At 36.9% G+C, this 25554-nt stretch overlaps 1 protein-coding gene across 1 annotated transcript; it reads right to left on the bottom strand.

Moving 5' to 3' along the window:
• Positions 1–1640: 1640 nt before the first annotated feature.
• LOC111058822 (mucin-4) lies at positions 1641–24360 on the bottom strand. Its single transcript, XM_039435912.1, has 5 exons — positions 24207–24360; positions 18104–18307; positions 14417–14493; positions 11348–11733; positions 1641–8099 (listed from the first exon to the last, which is right to left on the bottom strand). The coding sequence occupies exons 2-5, from the start codon at positions 18277–18279 to the stop codon at positions 2487–2489; spliced, it is 6252 nt and encodes a 2083-aa protein (XP_039291846.1). The 5' UTR covers positions 18280–18307; positions 24207–24360; the 3' UTR covers positions 1641–2486.
• Between the last annotated feature and the right edge of the window lie 1194 nt (positions 24361–25554).

The raw sequence follows: 25554 nt of genomic DNA, 5'->3' as shown, positions 1-25554 counted from the left end.
TTAGTTGTCAAGAATAGTATATTTCGCACCTAGAGCAGAAAAACATTTTTGCGCGTGGTGCGAACGCTATTTTTCGCCACACACAAAAATAAAACAATATATATATGAGAATAGTTGTTTACTAAGCACTTCCGAAAGCAGAAGTGGAAGGTGATAGCTCTAGCAAATCTGAGGTAATCTGAATATCAGGAAACTGTCCAAGTATTTCCATTTTTTATTCTGATTTGTCTAAATAACCTAAAAGATGATGTTCATTTATGTGGGAGGTTGAGTTTATACTTTTTCATTATTTCAAATGACAATAAGATGATATTATTATAAATGTTTTAATTATTGAATAATGAACACAAATAATGAAAAGTTTTTTGATCACCTTTCTTAGTTCCATGTTAGCGGCTGGAAAGGGTACTCTTTCAGGCCTAGGCCGGAAAGAAACCTGTTCTGACGTCAGACGAGAGTCGTCTGCAAACAATGTCTTTCAAATCTACGTAGGGACTGGAAAACAGCTGCTTTCTGTGCAGTGTGGCGAAAAATAAATTTCTCAAATGTGTAATAATAAATTTTCATGATTGAGATAAAATATTTTGTCAATTAGTTGAATTTCTACATTGTTGGCAACGTCGCAAAGCATGAAAGAGATAGCGCCATCTGCTTTGTTGAATGATAGACAAGGATAGCAACACCATTGCAATTATAACGTGGACCTCGCTATAGTATGAAGGGGAATATATAAACAGAGAAATGATTTGAATATGTAAGGTAATTATGTAATTATAAAAAGCATTATAATAAATTACCTCAACACTCTTTTGCTCAAGAAAGCAATATAGAGAAGGAAAAGTGACAACCATGATTGTGTTCCTATAATTTTCACTGACTTTAATAAAATGTGAATCTTGTTGGTAATAAAAATTGACAATATATAAATAATAATATCATATTACATATTTACGTAAGTAAATATACGTATTGACTATACACATTTATCTAATTATGTACTTAAATATGTGTAATGAGAAAACCAGCAAACTCAATCTTGATATTACTATATTCAATATATTATTATAATCCAATAACAAACATGTGAATAGTTGAAAAAATTGTCTAGTGTCCCAAAAAATTGGATAGGTTCACAATTTATTGTTCAACATAAAGTTTTGATCACTGATAAACTAGAATATATCAATACATTTTGGAATAATGCAGATTAAAGTGGCTGAAATTTGTTCAAAGTAGAATGAAAAGACTGCATTAAATTCAAAACATAGAGGAGTGGCAACGGGGAATTTAATGTATCTTTCCATAAGCAACAGATGCTCTTTTGTATCTTCTCAAAAGCAACGCTTTGCATCCGATAAGATGCACAAGGAGCTTGTGCATATTACATTAACCCACGTGTATCTTCTCATAAGTAACGTGTTGCATCCGAAAAGATACACAAGGAGCTTTTATGCATCTTTCCTTAAGCAACTTGTATCTTCTCATAAGCAACGCGTTGCATCCGAAAAGATACACAAGGAGCTTCTATGCATCTTTCCATAAGCAACAGATGCTCTTCTGTATCTTCTCAAAAACAAAGTGTTGCACCCGAAAAGATACAAAAGAGCATCTCTTGTTTATGGAAAGAGAAATGTTCAAAAATGTTCCATGTTTTTGAACGAGTAGTATTGTAGTCTAATGGCCCTGTTTTGAGAAGTTGCTTTTGAGAAGATACAAAAGAGCTTCTGTTGCTTATGGAAAGATTCATAAAAGCTCTTAGTGTATCTTTTCAGATACAACACGTTCCTTTTGAGAAGATACAGAAGAGCATCTGTTGCTTATGGAAAGATTCATGGAAAGCTCTTAGTGTATCTTTTCGTATGCAGCACGTTGCTTTTGAGAAGATACGAAAGAGCATCTGTTGCTTATGGAAAAGATACATGTTGCATGTTTTTGAATTGGAAGTGTTGCAGTCTAGTGGCCTTCCGCCCATAGCAAAGCTAACGGACCCAGGCTTCACCTTCCATGTTACACTCCTACTTTGCCTTTCCACTATGTTTAGAATAATATACCAGTTGAGTGGAATGGAAAGATGCATTCCTTCTTTTGCTAGAGTGAAACAGAAAGATACATTCCTGCCTTGAGTGAGATGAGTTTCCTTCTTTTACATCAATTGAATATTGAAAGATACATTCCTGCCTTGAGAGAAATGAGTTTCCTTGTTTTACTTCAATTGAATATCAAAAGATACATTCCTTTTTTACATGAGTGAAATAATTGAAAGATAAATTCCTTCTTTTACTATAGTGAAACGGAAAGATACATTCCTGCCTTGAGAGAAATGAGTTTCCTTGTTTTACTTGAGTTAAATATTGAAAGATACATCCCTTCTTCTACTTGAGTAAAATGGTAAAAATAGATTCATTCTTTTACACAAGTGAAATAATTGAAAGATAAATCCCTTATGTTACTACAGTAAAATCGATAAAGCATTATCACTTCATCAACTATCTCTGTTCATCAGTTGTGTGCTGATTGGAACCATTATTGAATAAATCATCTTCACTGGACGCCACTTTTGTACCGTTGAGATCAAAACTACTACTGGCCGATGTCTCCTCAATGTTGAAGGTGCCAAACTCTGACTTGCCACACGAGGATGCCGCCGAATCCATGGTCGTTTCAGAGTAGTCGTCCTTTTTGGTCAGGTAGTCATCCTTTTTGGATGCTTCATCAGTCAGATGGAACGCAGCAAATGCTTCAGCTGACGAGTCAGTCACCAGCTGTTTGACGGCAGCTGTCAGACCTTGCTCCATGTTCGTGCTAGGAGCGGCATCTGACAAAATTGTAGTTTCTGTTGCAGGTTGACACATAAAGGTGGCAAGTTGTTCCTCGTTGTTGCTAGAAGTTGCTGCAGAATCTGAGTGGATAGTTGTCTCGGTTACAGATTGACTCATAAAAGCAGCGAGTGCTCCTTGCTCCACGTTGTTGCTAGAAGCAGAATCTGACAGGATTGTAGTTTCAGTTGCAGCAGGTTGTGACATGAAGGCATTAAGTTGCTCCTCGTTGTTGCTAGAAGTTGCTGCAGCATCTGAGTGGATAGTTGTCACAGTTGCAGGTTGACTCATGAAAGCAGCGAGTGCTCCTTGCTCCACGTTGGTGCTAGAAGCAGAATCTGACAGGATTGTAGTTTCAGTTGCAGCAGGTTGACAAATAAAGGTGGCAAGTTGCTCCTCGTTGTTACTAGAAGTTGCTGCAGCATCTGAGTGAATAGTTGTCGCAGTTGCAGGTTGACACATGAAGGCAGCAAGTTGCTCCTCCTTATTGCTAGAGGTTGCTGCAGCATCCGACAAAATTGTAGTTTCTGTTGCAGGTTGACACATAAAGGTGGCAAGTTGCCCCTCATTGCTGGAAGTTGCTCCTACACCAGGGTCTGACAGAATTGTAGTTTCAGTTACAGCTGGTTGCGACATGTAGGAAGCAAGTTGCCCCTTGTTGTTGCTAGAAGATGCTTCAACAGAATCTGACAAAATTGTAGTTTCTGTTGCAGGTTGACACATGAAGGCACCAAGTTGCTCCTCGTTGTTGCTAGAAGTTGCTGCGGGATCTGAGAGGATAGTTGTCTCGGTTGCAGGTTGACTCATAAAAGAAGCAAGTGCTCCTTGTTCCTCATTATTGCTCGAAGTTGCTACTGCAGCATCTGACAGAATTGTTGTTTCAGTTGCAGCCGGTTGCAACATAAAGGTGGCCAGTGATGTACTGATATCCGCTGCACTCGAAGTCACAATAATATTGTCAGCTGCTTCCTCAACAGTTTTGTTTGCAAGATTTGACAGTATAGTTGTCTCAGTTGCAGTAGGTTGTGACATGAAGGCAGCAAGCGAAGTACTAATATCTGCTGCACTTGAAGTCACAATGATATTATTATCAGCGCCAATCGACAGTTGAAACGTCAGTGGATTCCCACTTGAACCACTATCCACAAACACTGTATCCCTTGCAGGCTTCGCAGAATCTTCCAACAACACCGGCATGGAAGGGTTGCCCTTCAGGAATTTGGACTGGATTTGAAGTGAGGACACTGCTGAAGGCATTTCTAGCGGAGTCATGATCGGGGCCTGGTTGAGGGTGGATGATGTTTCGAGGACGTTGTGGGAGAGAGTGGGGGCTGGTGGAAGTGACTCCACCAGGACACAACTGGTTGTCTCCGGTTGGAGAACCTGAGTGTCAGCGAGTGCTTTGGCCAGAATGTCCTGACCATATCCAGAATGTCCACTGTCAGGCTGTGGAGGCACAACGTTCACTACATTTCCAGCCTCATCGATTGCCAACAGAAGGTTGTCGAGATCAGCATTGCCTGGGTCATAGTAAACAGTCTGTTGAGAGGTGGTTGATGTTTGTGACATCAATGTTGATGATGGCATTGCAGCTTCAGACTCAGATGTGCTAGCAGCAGCTAGATCCAACAAGGGAGAACTTTCCAAAGGTTTGTAGTTTCCATGCTCATCCACAGTCAGATACACATATGACTTGCGACCTTCAGAGTCTACAGTGGTTCCTTGCAGAATAGTGCCTTGTGGCATGTTCTTCATTGATGGTAGCAGCAGCATGTCCTGAGCTGTTGTTGTAATTGGGGAACTGGTTGACGGTTGGGCAGCTGCAGCTGTTGACACACTTGATTGGTTGGTGATGAAATTTTTCTTGGTCACCCGCTGCACTGGCTTTCTCTGCGTCTTTTGCAGGATATTCGGGCTGGCCGACTTTTTCGGAATAACAAGCTTCTTGTTCTGTGTTTGAAGCATATTATTCATGCTACTCGAATGAAGAATCTGTGCTTTGGATGTGGCAGCAATGAATGTAGCTGTTCCTGGTTTTGATGTAATAACTGTTTGGTTCTGAGGTGTTGCCAACACACCTTGGTTTGTTTGGATTAGAATTGTACTAGTAGAGGAGTTGGGCTGACCTTTAGTTACAAGCTTCAATGGTTGGGGTTTTGATGGTAGAGTTGATAGGACCAGTTTGGCCCCGGTTGTACTGGATGCCGATCCACTGGTCTTGGAGGCAATTAGACGCAGCTTGGAGCCATCACCTTTGCTGGCAATTGGTGTTAGGATCACACCTTTGTTGCCACTCATGGGGAAGTTGGAGGAGGCTTTGCTAGTTCCTAGTGTCAGTTTGGAGGAATCACTATTGCTGCTCAACAAAGTTGTGTTACTTTGCTTTGAAAAAGCGGCTGATAAACTACTCTTGTCAATTATGACACTTTTGGGCGCCTGAGATATTGCACCACTCTTGTCAATTAGTATCTTCTGACTTGTGTTGCCAGTTCCCTTGCCGACTACAACTGATCCTTTAGTGGTCAAGAAACGGGTGCCAGTTATGGTCTTCGATTGTGGTGCAAGAGTGCCCAGGACTTTTTGACCACTTGCACCACCCTGGGGACTAGTCAGTATCAGCACTTTGTTTCCACCAGCCGGTTGGATCATTTTCTGCAGACTTGTTTTGGATACAGCAGTTCCTGGAGGAGCGGTTGATTTCAAGATCAATACTTGTCCAGAGCCAGCTGCGCTTTGGACAATTCCTTTCGGTGAGACTGAAAGTTTTCCTTTCTGTGTTAGTAAGCCTCCTGGCACTGTCAGTTTTCCAGCCAATGGAGATGTCAGTTTACCGCCAACTTGCACTGATGGAGATTTCAGTTTGCCACCAACTTGCGTCATTTTGCCAACCTGTGATGATGATGATGATGATGATGATGATGATGCTGCAGCTATCCTGATAGCTCCTGAATTTGATTTCTTTGTCGGAGAAAGTATAACCTTTCTTGTTATTTTGTTACTGGTGGAAGTTGGTATCCTCACCAAAGTTGGTTGGTCCTTTCTAACGACTGCTGTTTTAGTCACAGGTCTTAGTTCACTCTGGTTCATCCTACTCAACTGGCCAGAACTGGTGATTACAGTCACAACTTTGTTCTCAGCTTTTTTGGGAGATGGTTTCGGTTTGATCAATGGGAACTGGGGGAGATGATGATTCTGCAATACATTCTGTGGTGCCTCAACAGCTTTCAAAATTGCCCCTTGTTGCAGTTGGTGGTCATCCTGGCCCAAGTCATCACCAATTATCACTGGCATAGAATCTATATCAAAATCCATCTCTTGATACATATTGTTCGCATCAGCCACTGTTTTACTTGTGTCAGCATTTGATGTCACTACAATGATCTGCATTTCACCTGGCAACCCTGATTCACTAGATATCGGTTTTGGTTGGTCTACAATCTCAATGAAACTTGATGACTGCTGTGATTTCTCTTTACTACTATAATTATCAATAATACAATCATCAACAAAATCATTCGATAGAAACCCTTGACTTTTGGGATGTTGTTCTTCTGGTAAAACACTTTCTCTTTCAGTTGTAGACAGAAACCCCCGACCTTTGAGACCATCTGTGGGACGTTGTTCTTCTGGTAAAACACTTTCTCTTTCAGTTGTAGACAGAAACCCCCGACCTTTGAGACCATCTGTGGGACGTTGTTCTTCTGGTAAAACACTTCCTCTTCCAGTTGTAGACAGGAACCCCCGACTTTTGGGACCATCTGTGGGACATTCTTCTGGTAAAACACTTTTGGTTGTAGACAGAAACCCCGGACTTTTGTGACCATGTGTGGGATGATGTTCTTCTGGTAAAACACTTTCTCTTTCAGTTGTAGACAGAAACTCCCGACCTTTGAGACCATCTGTGGGACATTGTTCTTCTGGTAAAACACTTTCTCTTCCAGTTGTAGACAGAAACCCCTGACTTTTGAGACCATCTGTTGGACGATGTTTTTCTGGTAAAACACTTCCGGTTGTACACAGAAACCCCTGACTTTTGGCACCATCTGTGGGACATTCTTCTGATAGAACACTTTCTCTTTCAGTTGTAACTATTGTCTCATCAATCTTGAAATCAACGACTTCTTCACTTTCTGTAACCACTTCTTCAACAATCGCTTCAAAACAAGAAGTTTCTTTCAAGGGAGTACTTTTTGTGTCAACCATGTGGTTGACAGATGTATAATTGGCAACGTTATCAGCATCACAAGGAGTGATACCTGTTTCCGATGTCTGTTTGTCAGGAGAAGTCGCTGCCTCCTCTCCTGACGTTTTCACTAAAAAATGCTGCTGATCAACTTTCGTCGTCACAACACACTCTGCCTCTTCAATGGTGGTATTGGATGGATCTTCTGGAGGATCAGGCTCAATGTTGCCATCATTTACCGCCTCACAAGTGTTTGCCAACGTTTTGTCATTCGGGGTGAACACATCAGGGATAACAGGCGCCATAGTCTCCTCCAGCAACGCTTTGAAAGCCGCATCAAACTCTTCTTTCGCTTTCTTTCTTTCTTTGCTCTTCCTCTCTTCTTCACTTTCCTCTGGCTGTGACACCGGCTCCTCCGTCACCTCCACTCTTGTCACCTTGTCATCTCTCTCCACTTCCACATCCTCTGTCCTCTTCTTCCTGTCACCCAACAGCCTCGGAATCTTCCTTCCAAACTGCATGATGGTCTCCTCTGGTTTGATGCCGTCTTCCGAGTCATCAAAATCGAAACAAGAGGTTTCTTTTGAGGGAGAACTTTTCGAATCATCCACTTTTGTACTAGTCTCTTGTTCCTTTGAGTTGTCAACTGGATTATCAACAGATTTAGCTTTGGAGCTACCAATATCGTTATCCCCCTCTTCTTCTTCATTATCGTCATCCCAGTCTTTGAGTAGATTGTCGCGGAACTCCTCAGTTTGCCTCTTCTCCTTGGCAGCCTTGTCTGCTTTATCTTTTGCCGATCGCTTCCGGCCAAAGATAGGCTTTTTGACTGGTGAAGGACTCGGAGAATCCTTGCCACTGCTTTTCAGTTCATCAGACTCTGCCTTCCTTTTGATAGGTGGTGAGCCGTCAACGTTGAGACGCTTCTCACTCATGGACCGTTTCTTCGCCTTCTTTCCGCCTGGCAGGGATGGGAGAAACGCGTCAGAATATCCAGCACTGTGCGACTTGTTGTGTAGAATAATCACGTTTATCCTTGAAGCAGAGAACCCGCACAGGTGGCAGTTGTACAGTTTGTCTGACTGCTGCTGTAGTAGTCTCTGTAACATTAAAAATTAGATCATTTATCCAATTCATATTGTATCTAATCTATTTCATATTGTACAGTTAGGCTAGGCACACACCAATTAGTCAAGACAAGACAATACAAGACACATTTAGTCACAATACTTCACATGTCTAATTGCAATGATTAATCAGTGTGTGTTGCTTCATAAGGAACTATGTGAAGTGTTGTGACTAATCGTGACTAGTCTTGTCTTGACTAACTGGAGTGTCCATCCCCTTACAGTTTTTCTGATGGTATTGAAGTAGGCCCTATTGATGGTAATAATTCACCTTGTCATATCACCAGTATATCATCTGAGCTTGACACATAACACAATAAGTTGAAACAAAACTTCCAAACTTTGACAATGTTACAGAGGTAGAAAAGGATAGCACTATCTGCATTAGAATGATAGCAACTAGAATAGATACAACACCAATTAAATTGATAGCAACACCAATGTTGATCAAATACTATCATTATATCGTGGACCTAAACACAGGACTATCGGCTTCAGTTGACACTGACTTGCTACATGATACAGTATCAACACAATATGATACAGTATCATCTAAGCTTGATACATAACACCATAATTCGATACAAAACTTCCAAGCTTTGGCAATGTTACAGAGGTAGAAAAGGATAGCACTATCTGCTTTGTTGAATGATAGACAAGGATAGCAACACCAATGTCAATCAAATACTGCCATTATAACGTGGACCTCACTATTGAACTATCGGCTTGTCATTACAATGTCAATATCACAAGTCCATATTGGCTTCAGTTAACACTAACATTTGCAATATAATGGTCCTTTACCATGGCATATCACCAGAAAATGATACAGTATCACCACACTTGATACATTATCGACACAATATGATACAGTATCATCTGAGCTTGGTACACAACACAATAAGTTGATACAAAACTTCCATACTTTGGCAACGTTGTGGAGGTAGAAAATGATAGCGCTATATGCTTTGTTGAATGATAGACAAGGATAGCAACACCAACGTCAATCAAATACTGCCATTATAACGTGTACCTCACTATTGGAAGATGATACAAAGATCACCACAATATGATACAGTATCAACACACGATATTATTATTATTAGCGTATGGCTTTGAATGGTGGGGAGACCCAAGGGTAGTTCCACCTCGCCGTATATACTCCAAAGTTCCCTAATGGAAAACCGGACACTAAGGTTATAGTCAGCACAATACTTTAAATTCACATTATGATACAGTATCATCTGAGCTTGATACATAACTCATCAATTTTATAGAAAACTTACAAACTTTGGTTCAACTCACACTTACGCGACTCAGGTCGAGAAGAGACTCGTTCTAGTTGATAGCATGTGTTTCCAAATGGTGACACTCAGACCAGTCGATTCTAGTCTCCGCGACGTCACCATTTGGAAACACATGCTCTCCACTAGAGTCCAGTCTCTTCTCCACCTGAGTCGCCTAAGTGTGAGTTGAGCCTTAGAGTGTTGTTGGAGTGTAAGAAGGGCACAGTATGAGAGACTACCAGCGTCACATAGCTTCACCAAAAACAACTACTAGGACTATTGGCTTCAGTTAACGCTCACATTTGAAACTTATCGGTCCTTCACCATGACTAATCACCATAAATGATACAGTATCAACACAGTATGACACAGTATCATCTGAGCTTGATACATAACACTATAAATTGATCCACAAATTCCAAACTTTGGCAATGTTGTGGAGGTAGAAAGGATAAATAGCACCATAGAGAAACAATAGCATAGTAGATATATCCCATGGTATAGGGTGTTTATGTCGCAACTTTTACTGTTATCCCAAGCCGATAGTTCACATAGTTCTTTCCTATGCAGCTGTGTGACGCTGGTAGTCTCCCAAATTGTGCCGTTCATACACTGTCACCCCAACAAAACATTAAAAATCTGGTGTGGCGCACTCACACAACTTTCCTTGCCGTTATGAAAATTCATCACCTGACGCTAGTGTTCCCGCGCATCTCAAGTCTACTATTCAAATATTTGAGCCAGCTGTTGACAGGGCAATAACGCTGGAGACACACATGAGGTCTGCTATCTCTTCATAGTGAATGATGGAGTGATCCGTGGTCTAGTGGATAGAGAGCTTGCGTAGCAGCATAGAGATCCCGGGTTCGAACCCACTCACAACCGAAAGTTTTTTAACCAGATCACTCCCGTGTTATCGGATGGGCACGTTAAACTGTCGGTCCCGGCTGAAGTATGACAGTCGTAAGGCCCATTGACGGCTCAAATTATATATTCAGGCGGTGGGACCTTCCCGCAAGGGACTCCCCACCAACATAGCCATACGAATTTACTTTTTATAGTGAATGATTTAATAGAATCAACAATAATTTGCAATTGAATAATCACATTTTCTCGAATTTAAAGCTTATTTTCAATTTTAGGTGAAAATGTTACTGAACATTAATTGTAGAGATTTTCATGCTCAATCTACTCCACTTGATTTTTTTTGTTTCAATTGTATCTGAAGCCTGATAATTGGGAATCTATCTGCATTGATGGGGCGGAGCTCCTGAAATGTTTACAGATATGGGACTTGTGGCAGTTGATAGAGCTTATCGATGACTATTTTAGGTATGAATTTTATCAAAATCGTTGGAGCCGTTTCCGAGAAAACCACGAAAAACCCTGTTTTTGACAACATTTTCGTCATTTTAGCCGCCATCTTGAATTGCATTTGATCGAAATTGTTCGTGTCGGATCCTTATAGAGGAAGGACCTTAAGTTCCAAATTTCAAGTCATTCCGTTAATTGGGAGATGAGATATCGTGTACACAGACGCACATACACTCATACACACACATACAGACCAATACCCAAAAACCAGTTTTTTGGACTCAGGGGACCTTGAAACGTATAGAAATTTAGTAATTGGGGTACCTTAATTTTTTTCGGAAAGCAATACTTTCCTTACCTATAGGGTAATAGGGCAAGGAAAGTAAAAATTGACAATAATCGACAGTAATCGGCTTGAGATAACAGTAAAAGTTGCTACATAAATTCCCTATGCCATGGGATATCTACTTACGCTATTGTTTCTCTATGATAGCACTATCTAGATACATTGTCATTTGTGATAAACAATCAATAAAGAATCAATCAATCAATCAATCTACTTTTTAGAATGATATAGACAAGGATAGCAACACCAACGTTGCCATTATAACGTGAACCCACCGGCTGACTCTGACTCCGTATGCGGACCTCGTGATCAGACCCTCTACCTAGCGCCTTGTTGATGAAGCGCGGATGTGTGACCAGTCTTGGCGTCGACCCACTCTGACGGTGTGTGGTCCCACTCTGACGGCGGCCGTTGGTCGGCGAATCACCGCCGGCGTCACGCAGTGACCGAATGCGCCACTCCGGCCTTGACTGCTTCTTCGCAGAGGCCGGCTTCTTGCTGGCGCCGAACAGCTCGCGGTAGTCCTCCTTCTGTTCGGGCTGAAACTCGGCCGAGTCAAGGATGTTCGGGTCGCCGTGCGTCAGGTGTTCGGCGGTCGCAACGTCGTTCGGGAACATTTTCATGTTGGAGGGCACGTTGCGGTTGCTCGAGCGACACATGTCTGCCAACACAAACAACATTATGAAAAATAATACCATAATAATTGAACGAATAAGGCGTTGATTGTACAGAGTGTCTGATAAGTCACTCCCAATTTTTAACAGCTATAATTTCTTTATCTATGGACAAATTTTGTTAGATAGAGCACTCCTTGAGGTATAAAATTGATTAAAAATTAAATACCATTTCAATTTATTGCCACAAACACTTTACAATTTGTGAGAATAATAATATTTATTTGCCATTAAATACAATTCTGTACAATAAGCATCGTAATTTGAAATTGAAATTGATTGAAATTGTTTGGAAAGGGTAGATGATATATACAGGATGGGTGAAAAGTCCGAGAACGGCTTAATATCTCATACACAAAGGTAATTTGACGGTGGGTGTGGTTGGGGATCCTACTCAAATTGAAAAAAAACTACATTACTATGACTTTAAAAATCTGATCCGCCATCTTCGATCTGCCATATTGAATGCAACTTTATTTTTTTAAATAGGAAGGTGGAAGAAATCATGCGATACATGATTTCGATACGGAATTTCAAGAAAAAATGAATGGTGAAAACCACACATCGATATCTCATACCGTTCAGAAGATATTCACATTATTAATCAATACTATTCAAAGCAGAAAGGAGAGAAAAAAGTTTGAGGGCGGCTCAATATCTCATACACAAAGGTAATTTGATGGTGGGTGTGATTGAAGATCCAACTCAAATTGAAAATACTACTTTACTATGACTTTACAAATCTGGTCAATATTTAAAGTCATAGTAAAGAAGTATTTTCAATTTGAGTTGGATCTTCAATCACACCCACCATCAAATTACCTTTGTGTATGAGATATTAAGCCGTTCTCAAACTTTTTTCTCTCCTTTCTGCTTTGAATAATATTGATTAATAACGTGAATATCACCCACCTCCAAATTACCTTTGTGTATGAGATATTAAGCCGTTCTCAAACTTTTCACCCACTCTGTATAGTGATATTGATTGATTGATTGAGTACTTTATTTATGTAGATTACAATATATACTGGCTTATACACTTATATACAATAGCTTACAATACAGCAAAATTATAGATGAATTTACATAATATAGACTAAGAAAATAATTATTGAACTGTATATGATATGAAAAAGTAATTTGTAATATGATAACTATAGATAATTATATTGTTATGCATCTACATATATTGGCGGAGCTTTGGACATATCAATGTCCATTCTTCGGAAACAATATTAAAAATATCCTCCCCACTAACTCTCTACCAAAATATCGGATAGAGGAGGAATTCATTTCCTTTCATATTATCCTTAAAGTGCAAACTTTCGGAAAAAACCTTGTGTATACATCGACGCGCAGTTGAAAAATGAATATGGAAGATGGGTACCTATTTGCAGATGATTTTGGTTTAAAAATAAATTGTCCCTCCAAGCATGATCTAGAAAGTGAGAGGAATCAAAGTTATTTGGTTCTAAAAGACTGGTGTGCAGCAAATAATCTTTCTCTCAATGATAGTAAAACAGCTGACATTAACTTTGAATTCAGAAAGGTTAAGGGTGAGACTCCATTGAAGTTTTTAGGTGTTTTTATTGACCCTTGTCTGTCGTGGGATGCACACATTGACTATTTGTCAGGTAGGATGGCCAAAGGATTGTATATGTTACGGAGACTTTGTGCAACTGTGGATGTGTCTGTAATATAGTTAGGTCCACGTTATAATGACGGTGGATAAAGATAGAAGAACAGCGTTGCCTATTCTCTGCCTTAATTAATTATATTTGTACATTGTCAAAAACAGAGATGGCATCGTTGCGGAGCTAGAAAATGATAGTACTACCTGCTTTGTCGAATGATAGACAAGGATAGCAACATCAAAGTTGATCAAATACTGTCATTATAACGTGGACCTCACTATACTGAATATTTACTATGCACACATCCAGAGTCTCCTTTCTTACGGAATAATGCTTTGGGCAAACAGTGTAAACGCCAAATCAATTTTTGTTCTTCAAAAGAAAGCAATAAGAATAATATGCAAGCTACCATATAATGCACATTGTAGACCTTATTTCATTCACCTAGGTATCCTGACGTTGCCGTCGTTATATGTCTTAAAAATATTATGTTATGTACGAGGCAATTTGAATAAGTATGATTCTAATAGCTTCCATAGTTTAAATACAAGAAATAGACACAAACTTAGAATTCCATTGTAGTCACACTAAATCACAAAGAAACTGGCACTTCACATCTATCAAATTATATAACTCCACACCTGACCACTTGAAGGAACTCACATGCACACAATTTAAGAAAGTATTGAAAGCAGTGTTAATTGATGAATGTTTGTACACCGTACATGACTATTTTAGAATAAATTGGAATCATTTATGTGATTCATGTTTCATTTTATTGTTCTGATACTGACTGATCTTAGTGTTTTGTGTTTGTTTTGACTTTAGTGTTGAAAAATTGAAGAAGTCCATGTGAATATTTTACGACCAATAAAATTCTATTCTATATTCCTGCCAAATCTCATCGAATTCTATCAACGCGTTTGGCCGTAATCGCGTTACATACAGACAGACAAAAGAAAATCCAAGCCCAACATAGACCTCACTACATTCGGCCAAATATAGTAAGATCATTTTGGAAGCAATTAATAATTACCTAATCCTTTTTTGATGAATTCATGTTTCTTGCGGCAGTTGTAGTGGTAGATTTGGTCCAGATTTTTCACGTACTCACTGAAAAAAAAGAAATTCTTCAGTAATTTCTAGGAGGTCAAATTAAGTTCTTTGCCGGTAGTGTGCCATTTTGTAAGTTAGAATATTTATGTTTTATCAATCTGCAATATTTTATGGCAAAATAGATGAATTTGAAAAAATAGAGTTCAGAACTCTACTAGTTTAGAACTCTATACAACGACTTTATCTTTTAGTCTGTTCGCAAATGTCATTCCGTGGTCACTTTTGGGTAACAGCCGTGGAAGATGTCTCAATTTCCCCGTTAGTTCTAACATAATAAGGATTGTGATGATGATAAGTCGAAATCACAGGCGAACACCTCGGAAACAAGATAGCCGCTACCATCAGCTAACAAGATGGTAGCTGATAGATGGTATCAGCTACCGTCTATAGAAGGTAATGACAAGACAGAGGATCGGTAACGTTGTTCTGCTATTTTTCTCCATTGCCATTATAACGTGAACCTCACTATGGATCTTCTTGCGTATCTTTTCGGATGCAACGCGTTGCTTTTGAGAGGATACAGAAGAGCATACTCACAAGGCATTGAATGAAAGACAAGGATAGCAATACCATTGCTAATCAAACATTGCCATTATAACGTGAACCTCACTATAGATCTTCTTGTGTATCTTTTCGGATGCAACGCGTTGCTTTTGAGAGGATACAGAAGGGCATCATACGAGCATACTCACAAGATCTACAGATGGAAATTACTGAGATATTGCAATTATTCAAATGCTAATGAATAATTATTATTATTAATAGTCCAGTCAATATAAACATAAAAAATGGGGTGTTCTTGCAATTTATATAGTAGTTCTGATTTTTTAATATATTATTTGGGTACATAAGAGAAGTCCAGAACCAATTTCTTCATGCAAAATTTCCTTGTGCTAGATACAGCATGGCCTAAAAACCTCGTATTTTCGGGTCATTTTCCAGTTTTCAGCTATTTCTGCCAAATCTCGTAATCGGACAGAAAATTTTGCTCTCGCCTTTTTTTAGATTATAGAATGCTGAATAAAATAAGATCAATCGGAACTCTCTATCTCCAATGAGTACTGAGTCATTCAAAAATGAATGAAATTTAAAGAAAAAATCAATTTTGATGAATTTTAGTATTTGATCAACAATATTTTCAGATTGTTACCATTTAGATGTATAATTCAAAATCCCTCTGGGCGTATTTTTGTGCTCTACAATCTGAGATCAGGTAGAGCGCTCTATCTCATATAGATTTCCAGGTACACCTGACAACAATGCTTCATCGTACTACACTTCATTCTTCTCGGCTTGTAAAGCGGTTCAAAATCATGCATCATAAAAGTCAAATTCGGTCGAAAAATTGAAAATTTATTGATCTCATTTTATTCATAATTTTATAATTAAAAAAAAAGGATAGAGCAAATTTTTCTGTCCGATTACGAGATTTGGCAGAAATAGCTGAAAACTGGAAAATGAGCCGAAAATACGAGGTTTTTGGGCCACCCTGTATCTAGCACAAGGAAATTTTACATGAAGAAATTGGTTCTGGACTTCTCTTATGTATCCAAATAATATATTAAAAAGTCAGAACTACAATATAAATTGCATGCACCAATGTATATAGTGACTGGACTATAAACGAAAATCCAAATTAAATGCTTTAATTCACCCCGAAGACTTCTTGAATAGTAGCGCTAATCGAATTTCCATCTACCTGTTAACCCTGTTGTCAATATTTGCAGTAGCAGAAATCTTCGGGGTGAATTACAGCATTTAATTTGGATTGTCGTTCAATAATAATAATAATCAATTCATTAGCATTTGAATAATTGCAATATCTCAGTTATTTCCATTTGTAAATTATCAATTCTACATTGTCGAAAGACAATCTGACAACAGAGAAAAGCAAGAAAGAGATAGCGCTATTTGCTTTGTTGAATGATAGACAAGGATAGCAATACCATTGCTAATCAAACACTGCCATTATAACGTACCTCACTATACAGAGTGTTTGAGAAGTAGTGTCGAACATTTTAGGGTATTGTTCCTGGATGATAGGAGACTACAAAAGTCGTATTTGAAGTGTCCAAAACTCAGCGGTTATCCTTATAGCTGCCATTTTGTTTTTTTCACTGGGGAATTTTTATCTCAAGAACGAAATGATGTATTGATCTGAAATATTAATGTTATGAAGACTCAACTTTAAAAAATAAAATAAAAAATTCTCGATGTAAATTTTCAAAATGGCGGCCATTTTAAATTTTTGATGGCAAATTTCACGAAAACCGTTCACTTTACAAAAAAATTACAAGAGACCAAAAAAATAGCAAATTTTATCAAGATTTCAATGATACCTTATTTATTGAGATTGGTCGAAGAATAACAGAGAAATTAATTATTTTCGCACTGCATACATGATTACTTTTCACTATTTGAACATCATTATCAAATTTTTAATTCCAAATGTATTTAAGATGAAGATTTGAAACTCTGTGTGGCTCCCTTCTTAGACCAGTTATAGATTAGACACGGCTCATTGTATATTCATACTGAAAGTCGATGAAGCCAACATCCAACTGCCAAATCCGCCCACCTTGACGTCACAAAAGTTTGTTGTGTAGGTGTTTGTGGTGCTTAAACCTTAGACCAGTTATAGATTAGACACGGCCCATTGTATATTCATACTGAAAGTCGATGAAGCCAACATCTAACTGCCAAATCCGCCCACCTTGACGTCACAAAAGTTTGTTGTGTAGGTGTTTGTGGTGTTTAACTTACATTGTTGTTATTCAATGCATTGTTGTTAGCTTGGTTGTGACGTCAAGGTGGGCGGATTTGGCAGTTAGATGTTGGCTTCAGAGGCTAGGCTTCCCAGCGTGTCTATTCTATAAATGGTCTAAGGTGGTTCCATATTGCCATACAGCTGATTTTACAATATTTTTCTGTAGATCTTGATTGTCTTATGCATGCATGCAGTTCGAAAATAATTAATTTCTCTGTTATTCTCTAACCAATCTTAATAAATAAAGTATCTTTGAAATCTTGATAAAATTTGACAACTTTTTTGTTTCTGGTAATTTTTTTGTAAAGTGAACGGTTTTCGTGAAATTTGCCATCAAAAATTCAAAATCGCCGCCATTTTGAAAATTTACATCGAAAATTTTTCATTTTTTTGAGTACTTACAGCAAAAATATTCCTCCCAAATTTCAGATCAATAAAACTTTTTGTTCTTGAGATAAAAATTCCCCAGTGAAAAAAACAAAATGGTAGCTATATAGGTGCGTACAGATTTACGCGCCGAGAACATGAGCAATTCACTTTTAATCAGCTGATGCCAAGTTTTTTATATCTGTATCTTAGCGTTTCTGTAAAAATACAGATATAATCAGTTGATTAAAAGAGAATTGGTCATGTTCGCGGCGCGTATATCTGTACGCACCTTAAAGATAACCGCTGAGTTTTGGACACTTCAAATACGACATTTTTAGTCTCCTATCATCCAGGAACAATACCCTAGAATGTTCGACACTACTTTTCTGAAACACCCTGAAGATCTTTTTGCGTATCTTGTCGGATGCAACGCGTTGCTTTTGAGAGGATACAGAGGTGCATCATACTTACAAGGCATCCTCCTGGAAGAACTTGACGACGGCAATGGGGCGCTTGCGCAGATTGCCGATGATATCCTCTGGCAGCTTGTCGTAGTCTTGCACTTGACTCGGCCACCAGACGCCGGCGCCAAGCTTCACCCACACCACGTCGCCCGGCGCATAGATCACCTCCGTTTGGTCGCACATTGCCACGCGTCTCGCCGCTCACACCATCCTGCAACAGGTCACACTCACTGTGTATCGATACGCAAGACAGGTTAGTATCAAAATTGATACGCAAGTGTATTAAAAGTTATACGGAAATGATACGGAAGTGAGTTGCGTGTATCAAGTTTGGTGGGAGATTTGATACGGAAGTGAGTTATGTGTATCAATAAAAATATAAATCTCAGTACCACAGCCTACTATAGATAGAAGGCCGGAACATGTTCAATATGGCAACGTGTGGTTCAGGCCGGAACATGTTCAATATGGCAACGTGTGGTTCAGGCCGACCATGCTTTATTTGATATGCATAGATTCATTACACCATTGGAAAAATTGTATTGAATGAAAAAGACTAAGAAATTGTCAAAAAAACCACTGATTTATTGATAATTAGAAAGACCGGTTTCGGTTATTACACCATTGTCAATCTCTGATAAACCTCGAGTTTATCAGAGATTGACAATGGTGTAATAACCGAAACCGGTCTTTCTAATTATCAATAAATCAGTGGTTTTTTTGACAATTTCTTAGTCTTTTTCATTCAATATGAATAATTACCACAATATCAACTTCTCAACTACACAAAAAGAAAAAATTGTATTTTGTAGAATCATTTGTATTATTGTATATTGTGAAATCATTTGTATCTGTTAGTAGGAATAGTAAGTATTTGATTTATGTCAATAATGTGATTATAAACCCACAAAGATATGTAAAGATAGATTAAACCAATGGTCGCCAAACTTATGAACCTGTGAGCTAGAATAGCATTTATAAATCTAGTGAGCTACCAAGGAATATTAGACTGAATAAAGTACGGTATGCATAATGAAATGTTCACACTTTTATTGCCTATAAAGTGTTGAAATCTACTTATCTCATAGCAAAAAGTATGAAAAAGTTGAAAGAAAGAAAGAAAGAAATATTTATTGCCAAAATCATTAAACAAACTTTACAAATGTGAAAAATATAAAAATTTTCATATACAATACATTACAAAAACTTAAAATTAAAATATTTTCCATTTAAACATCGATTATAATATTATCATTGGCGTTACCAGCAAAACTAAGTAATGTACATTTCAATGAGAGCAGTGGAACTGTTTTTGGTCGTCAAGTATTTTCTTGATGTTTGGAGTGCACATTGTAGCCGCCATTCTGATGCAGTTGTCTAAATGTTCATCATCCAGTCTGTTGCTATATCGATTTTTTATGAATTTCATAAAATGCCTTACACAAGTAAGTAGAGCTGAACATAGCTTTCAACCTCAATGGAACTTGAATAATATTTGGATATTTTACTTTGGGGACTTGAGGCCAAATATTTCCAGTTGTAGAGAGTGATCTGAGAGACAGATCATTTTGAAAATCCACAAATTCCATTTCAACTGAAGCCTGATCTCCACCAAAATGTTTTACTACACAAACTGAAAAATCTTCTGCATAGATATCTACAAAAGAGAGTTGAGGAATTGTACCATATTTGATGCTTTTAAAATCTTGAATTCCTTGATCAAACTGTTTCTCAAGTCTGATTTCTCTCAACATCGATTTTCTTCAGACTGGGAAAGTTCTTATAATCAAACTGGACGACATTCTTTTGCACGAGCATTTCTTTGAGCTACCAAAAACTACCCCACGAGCTACCGGTAGCTCGCGATCGACTGTTTGGCGACCACTGGATTAAACTATTGCTATTGGATATCAATTCTTCTGTGAATTGTGTTGTATACTATTATGCCTAGATATAATTGTGTTAATGAACAAAGTTGAATGAATTATCATAATTCCAGCAATTTATTCTTTCAATAGCCTATTAATTCATTATTAATATGAATTATCACTTCTCTTTATAAGACTACTTTGAAATTATTAAAACATGATATAAATCTTCAAGTACCGAACTCTTTGTATTTTTTTCTTCCAAAACACGACAAGTTCCAACTCATCTAAAGCCATTTTTCCTAAATAAAAAAAGATTAGTTGAAACAAGTCTTGTTTTAGAAGAAAAAAGAATAATAAAGGGTAGACTGCTTGATGATGTGTTTTGATATGAATAGATATTATTACGAACAAAAACTAGATGACAGTAGAATATATTCCTTTTAATAGATATTATTGAACTATCGATTATCTTTACGGTGTATAGTTAATTATAGATGCACAAAAAGCGAATGCATTAAATTCAAAAGTTTATTAAAAAGAATACAATATTCGACTTTCATATTTCTATTTTACATTTAGAAGTTACTATTTAATACTTTCATCTATTAATGAAATAAATTTGATCATTAAAATTGCTCGTAGGGAATAGACACAGAAAGTAAGTACAGTGAAATATATTGCCAAGCTAGGCATTACACTTGAAACTACTAGAACTAACGTTAAAATTAGTCTATCAGTTAATATTATATATTTTTTTACTATCATTGAATTTAATTTCTCAGTATTGGTATTTGATAAAGGGCATAAAGCTAGTAGTTAATCGGGAGTCTACCCAAGTGAATTCAATTTGCTCGACCTGAAGCTGAGCTTGACTGCGACGTTGCCAAGTTGTGTGCTCCAGCCTTTATCTAAAGTAAGCCATGTCAGTACCCTTTTAAATTATTTTTTGTCATAGTCATTTAATTTCAGCTGTTTTACATCCATGAAATGAAGCCGGTAAACAGCTGATTGTAGAGCAAATAAACATATGATTCTCATTACATCATACTATAATACTGTAATAAAATCATGTTTTCTTTACAGTCGAGTATGTTTCCTAGTTCCGAATTTGGAACAGCAAAACTGGCACAAAAACCGCCTTTTAGCGCTCCAGGTGGAAGTTTTGTCAACTACAATCAAGAAATTCATGATTCGAAACTTGTAAACTAGGTTATGTTTATAGAATGCATTTAGTAATGTCGGCACAAGCATGTTTTCTGTTTCTTAATTATTCTTTCCTAGATTATTATGACAAAAAATAGAGTACGTTACTTGGACGTAAATGTATTTTGCAGTGCTCGAATGAAATTCTAGTCTCGGCTAACGTCTCGAATGGAAACATCATTCTCGCCTGCTAAAGGTCACTTCCCGTCCTTGTGACTTAAGATACTATTGTCACAGCATGTTTCGCACACTTGTTGTGACAAAATAGTTTAAAAGGGTAGGACTACTGAGATTTATATTTTTATTTAAATTAAAAGTAGCCCTAAAGAGAAAAGACAATATCTGTATCAAGTTTGGTGGAGGATTTGATACGGAAGTGAGTTGTCTGTATCAAGTTTGGTGGAAGATTTGATACGGAAGTGAGTTGTCTGTATCAAGTTTGGTGGAAGATTTGATACGGAAGTGAGTTGTCTGCATCAAGTTTGGTGGGGGATTTGATACGGAAGTGAGTTGTCTGTATCAAGTTTGGTGCAGGATTTGATACGGAAGTGAGTTGTCTGTATCAAGTTTGGTGCAGGATTTGATACGGAAGTGAGCAATCTGTATCAAGTTTGGGAGATTTAAAATGGAAGTGAGTTGACTGCATCAAGTTTGGTGGGGTGGTCTGTATCAAGTATGGTGGAGGATTTGATACGGAAGTGAGTTGTCTGTATCAAGTATGGTGGAGGATTTGATACGGAAGTGAGTTGTCTGCATCAAGTTTGGTGGGGGATTTGATACGGAAGTGAGTTATCTGTATAAAGTTTGGGAGATTTAATATGGAAGTGAGTTGTGTGTATCGAATCTATAATAATATAATTGACCGAGCGAAGTGAGGTTCAAGATTCAAGTCGACGGTTTGGCATTTCTCTTAATGTTTGGATGTTTATATGTTGCGCATTTACGGTGAAACGCGGTCATAGATTTTCATGAAATTTGACAGGTATGTTCCTTTTTTAATTCCGCGTCGACGTATACACAAGGTATTTGGAAATTTTGCATTTCAAGGATAATATAAAAGGAAAAAGGAGCCTCCTTCATACGCCAATATTGGAGTAAAAATCAGACTATAGAATTATTCATCATGAATCAGCTGTCAAGTGATTACACAGATGTGTGGAGAAGTCAGTCTATTGCTGTAATTCCATAAGGTCTATAGTTTCAATCAGGTACTTGTGGATGAGAAAACTACGTGAGGTCTACTGTTCACAGAACTACTAGTATTGTTATGCATTTATAATAGATTGGTGGAGCTTTTAGAATAGTTAAAATAAAAGAACGTTAAATAAAATAAAGTTAAAGAATAATTAAAATATACTTCCAACTCACGTTGCGGAGTTGGAAAAGAATTGGCCTGTCTGTCTGCTATGTATAATTACATACTAGAAAAGCATACTATGTTAATCAGTAGAATGTTTAACATAAAACGATTTTATTCCATATTCACAAGATGGTTCAATTGGAATATGCTTAAATTATTATCAAAGACACAACCTAATCATCTATAGGACTATGATAGCGATAGTTAAATTCATGTTATAAAATTATCTCCTGACTAGCATTGCTTCGCTGTGTATGCTATGAAGAAATATAAAGATCTATCATAATATTTCAACATTCCAACTAAATTATAGAAAATGTAGAGGCCTACTTTATGTTCTTGTTTCTTGTTTGACATAATTATTAAGTTACTAGCAGGTAACCCGTGCTCCGCAAGGGTCCAATTGCTAACCTGACCAACTGAAATCTTGAAGATTTTAGAAAAGATCTATAAATTAAGAATCTATATGAAAACTAGCAGATAACCCGTGCTTCACAAGGGTCCAATTGCTAACCTGACCAACTGAAATCTCGAAGATTTTAGAATAGATCTATAACCATCCTCGGTGAATTAAGAATCACTTTGCAAAATTTCAAGTAAATCAGTTGAGTAGTTGACACGTGATGATGCATCATTCGTGCATTTCCTATCCCCTACATGTATAAGCCAGTTCTTTCCTTAATCATATTTTAGATTAATAAGAATCAAGAAATCTTGAATATTTTTTAATAGATCAAATAATATACCGAGATGACAAGAATTAAGAATTACAGTTATCTAATAATGAAAGCGGTAGAAAAATAAACATGACAACAATACCGTCCTATCATTCTTACTGACTACATAAAACGTGATCTTTCATTATTCGATTCTATCAGAATAGACAGGCCTAATTACTTCATAAAAGGATCCAAAATTATTAATAATTGAAGCTAAAACTTCAATAAATCATTGACTCAAAAGTGAGGTTAGAGTGTAACTGTAATCATAATTTTTAGAGTTGAGCTTAAAAAAGAAAAAAAAAACCTAAAATTTCAATACATCGTCTTTAGAAAAATCATTAACTCAAAAGTGAGGTTAGAGAATATAACTGTAAATATGTTTATAGTGCTAATATTTTTGTGGGTTTCTTCGTAAAAATTGAAATCCAATATTATACAAGCTAGAAGCCAATTAAGTAGGGAAATAAAGTGAAATTTGGTAATAACACGAGAAATACGTAAGTTATCACAATAACAAATCTAAGATGAAACCCATTTTGATTCAGAGAGTTGTGGTAAAGTTTTCTTTGCGCTGCACGTAAAAAACTAGGCTACATATAATCGATTGAGAATAAATTGAAACATTTAAAATTACTATTACAAAAATTAATTTGCATTTCCCATCGTTAAAGGTTTATGGTTATACCTAACTCTTATTTGTTACAGAACCGGACTGAAACTAAGCAATAAGTTAGGTTAATTCTATATTATTGCCATGATTCAAAACTTTAAGAAGCTAACATATAACCATTTTAATTATTTATAAATAAGATTAATTGTCTATTTTCCATAAAAAATAAACATTACACAGTTATGAATCTGTCATTCTATCACTGATTACGGTGCTTTCTAGGAGGCAGTCAAAACAAAAAAACAAGGTTTTACAAGTAAAAGTAAAACATTAATCTATATTACCTGATGATCAATAAAATCCACGCAAACAAATTGTTGACACAGAACAATACACAAAATGTTTAGAATTATTTCAGCTAAATTTAACACTTGAAACAGTCATAAAAACTAGGGAACTAAAGTGACATCACAATCTCACAAAGCTAGCGAGCCGACATATTGGATTTTGGTTACTTCACTTCAGTTTGTAGCCAACAATTTTAGCAACTTAACTCAGAAATAAAATATATATATTCATACATTATTGGATGAACAAATAAATTCATGAGAGATAATTGAATGAATTAATATCTCATAGCGTATAATTATTGAAAAAGCATGAATCATGATATTGACACTTATGTTAAACGACTCAGTCTCAGCGAAAAGCTTCTGTGAGCACCAAAAGTGTATCGATCGATTCTACGTCAAGAAAGTTGGCCGTCTAAGAATATCTCTGAAGAGCTCTATTCTCTATTGTGAGATTCACAGTTTAGTAACCTTACCATATTATCGTTGTTTGCATGACTTTCAAATAACTTTCTCAGATTTTATTTTTTCATTTTAAAAATAACTTCAATAAAATCAACTTGAAGCGTTATTTTTCATTGATGAAAATGTTTTTTTTTGTGAAACTTTTTTGTAATCTGATAGTAATTAAAATCAATTCACTTAAAACAATATTGAAACTCCAAGTAGCCTACCCTTTATTATTTAAAGTATTACAATGACTAGTTTCGACCATAACTTGGGTCATTTTCGAGTTGAAATGTGGAAAATAAATAAACAAGTTGATACTTTTTGATGATTCACTTATATGGGCTACTCTATTCAAATTAATAAAAACAATATAAAACTTGTAGTCTATGAATAAAATAGAAATATGAATCTCAGTACACTTTTAACGTATTTTATCACAACATGTTTCAGACATTAAACGCCATTTTCAAGTGCTTTAATGTCTGAAGGATGTTGTGATATAGTTATTTGTGCAACTAGTGCGCAAAGTGATAGTTTGCTGCACCGAAAGAAACGTTTACACCCGAGCCGTAGGCGAGGGCGGAATTGTTTCTTGAGTGCAGCAGAGGAACTTTGTGCACGTATTTCACATTTAATTTTTCCTACAGTTACCATTGAATATGAAAAGTGGGTAATTATGGATAAAATGATGGCTGAAATCCATCAAATATTTGTGTGTGTGATGCTGTTATTAATAACAACCTTAATTCATTTAAAAATTAATAATTCAATTGAAGTTGAAAATTCTCAGCCAAAGTTCTCATCTTTATTCATTCAAGAATCAGAAAAAATACAGATAAAACAAAAAATTGCATTCGAAATACACGCCAACAGCATGGCTGAATGGCTGAAC

This window comes from Nilaparvata lugens, chromosome 9 (genome assembly GCF_014356525.2).
Source record: "Nilaparvata lugens isolate BPH chromosome 9, ASM1435652v1, whole genome shotgun sequence".
Taxonomy (NCBI): domain Eukaryota; kingdom Metazoa; phylum Arthropoda; class Insecta; order Hemiptera; family Delphacidae; genus Nilaparvata; species Nilaparvata lugens.
The sequence above is the reverse complement of the archived record's forward strand: the minus strand, read 5'-3'. Positions and strand labels throughout refer to the sequence as shown.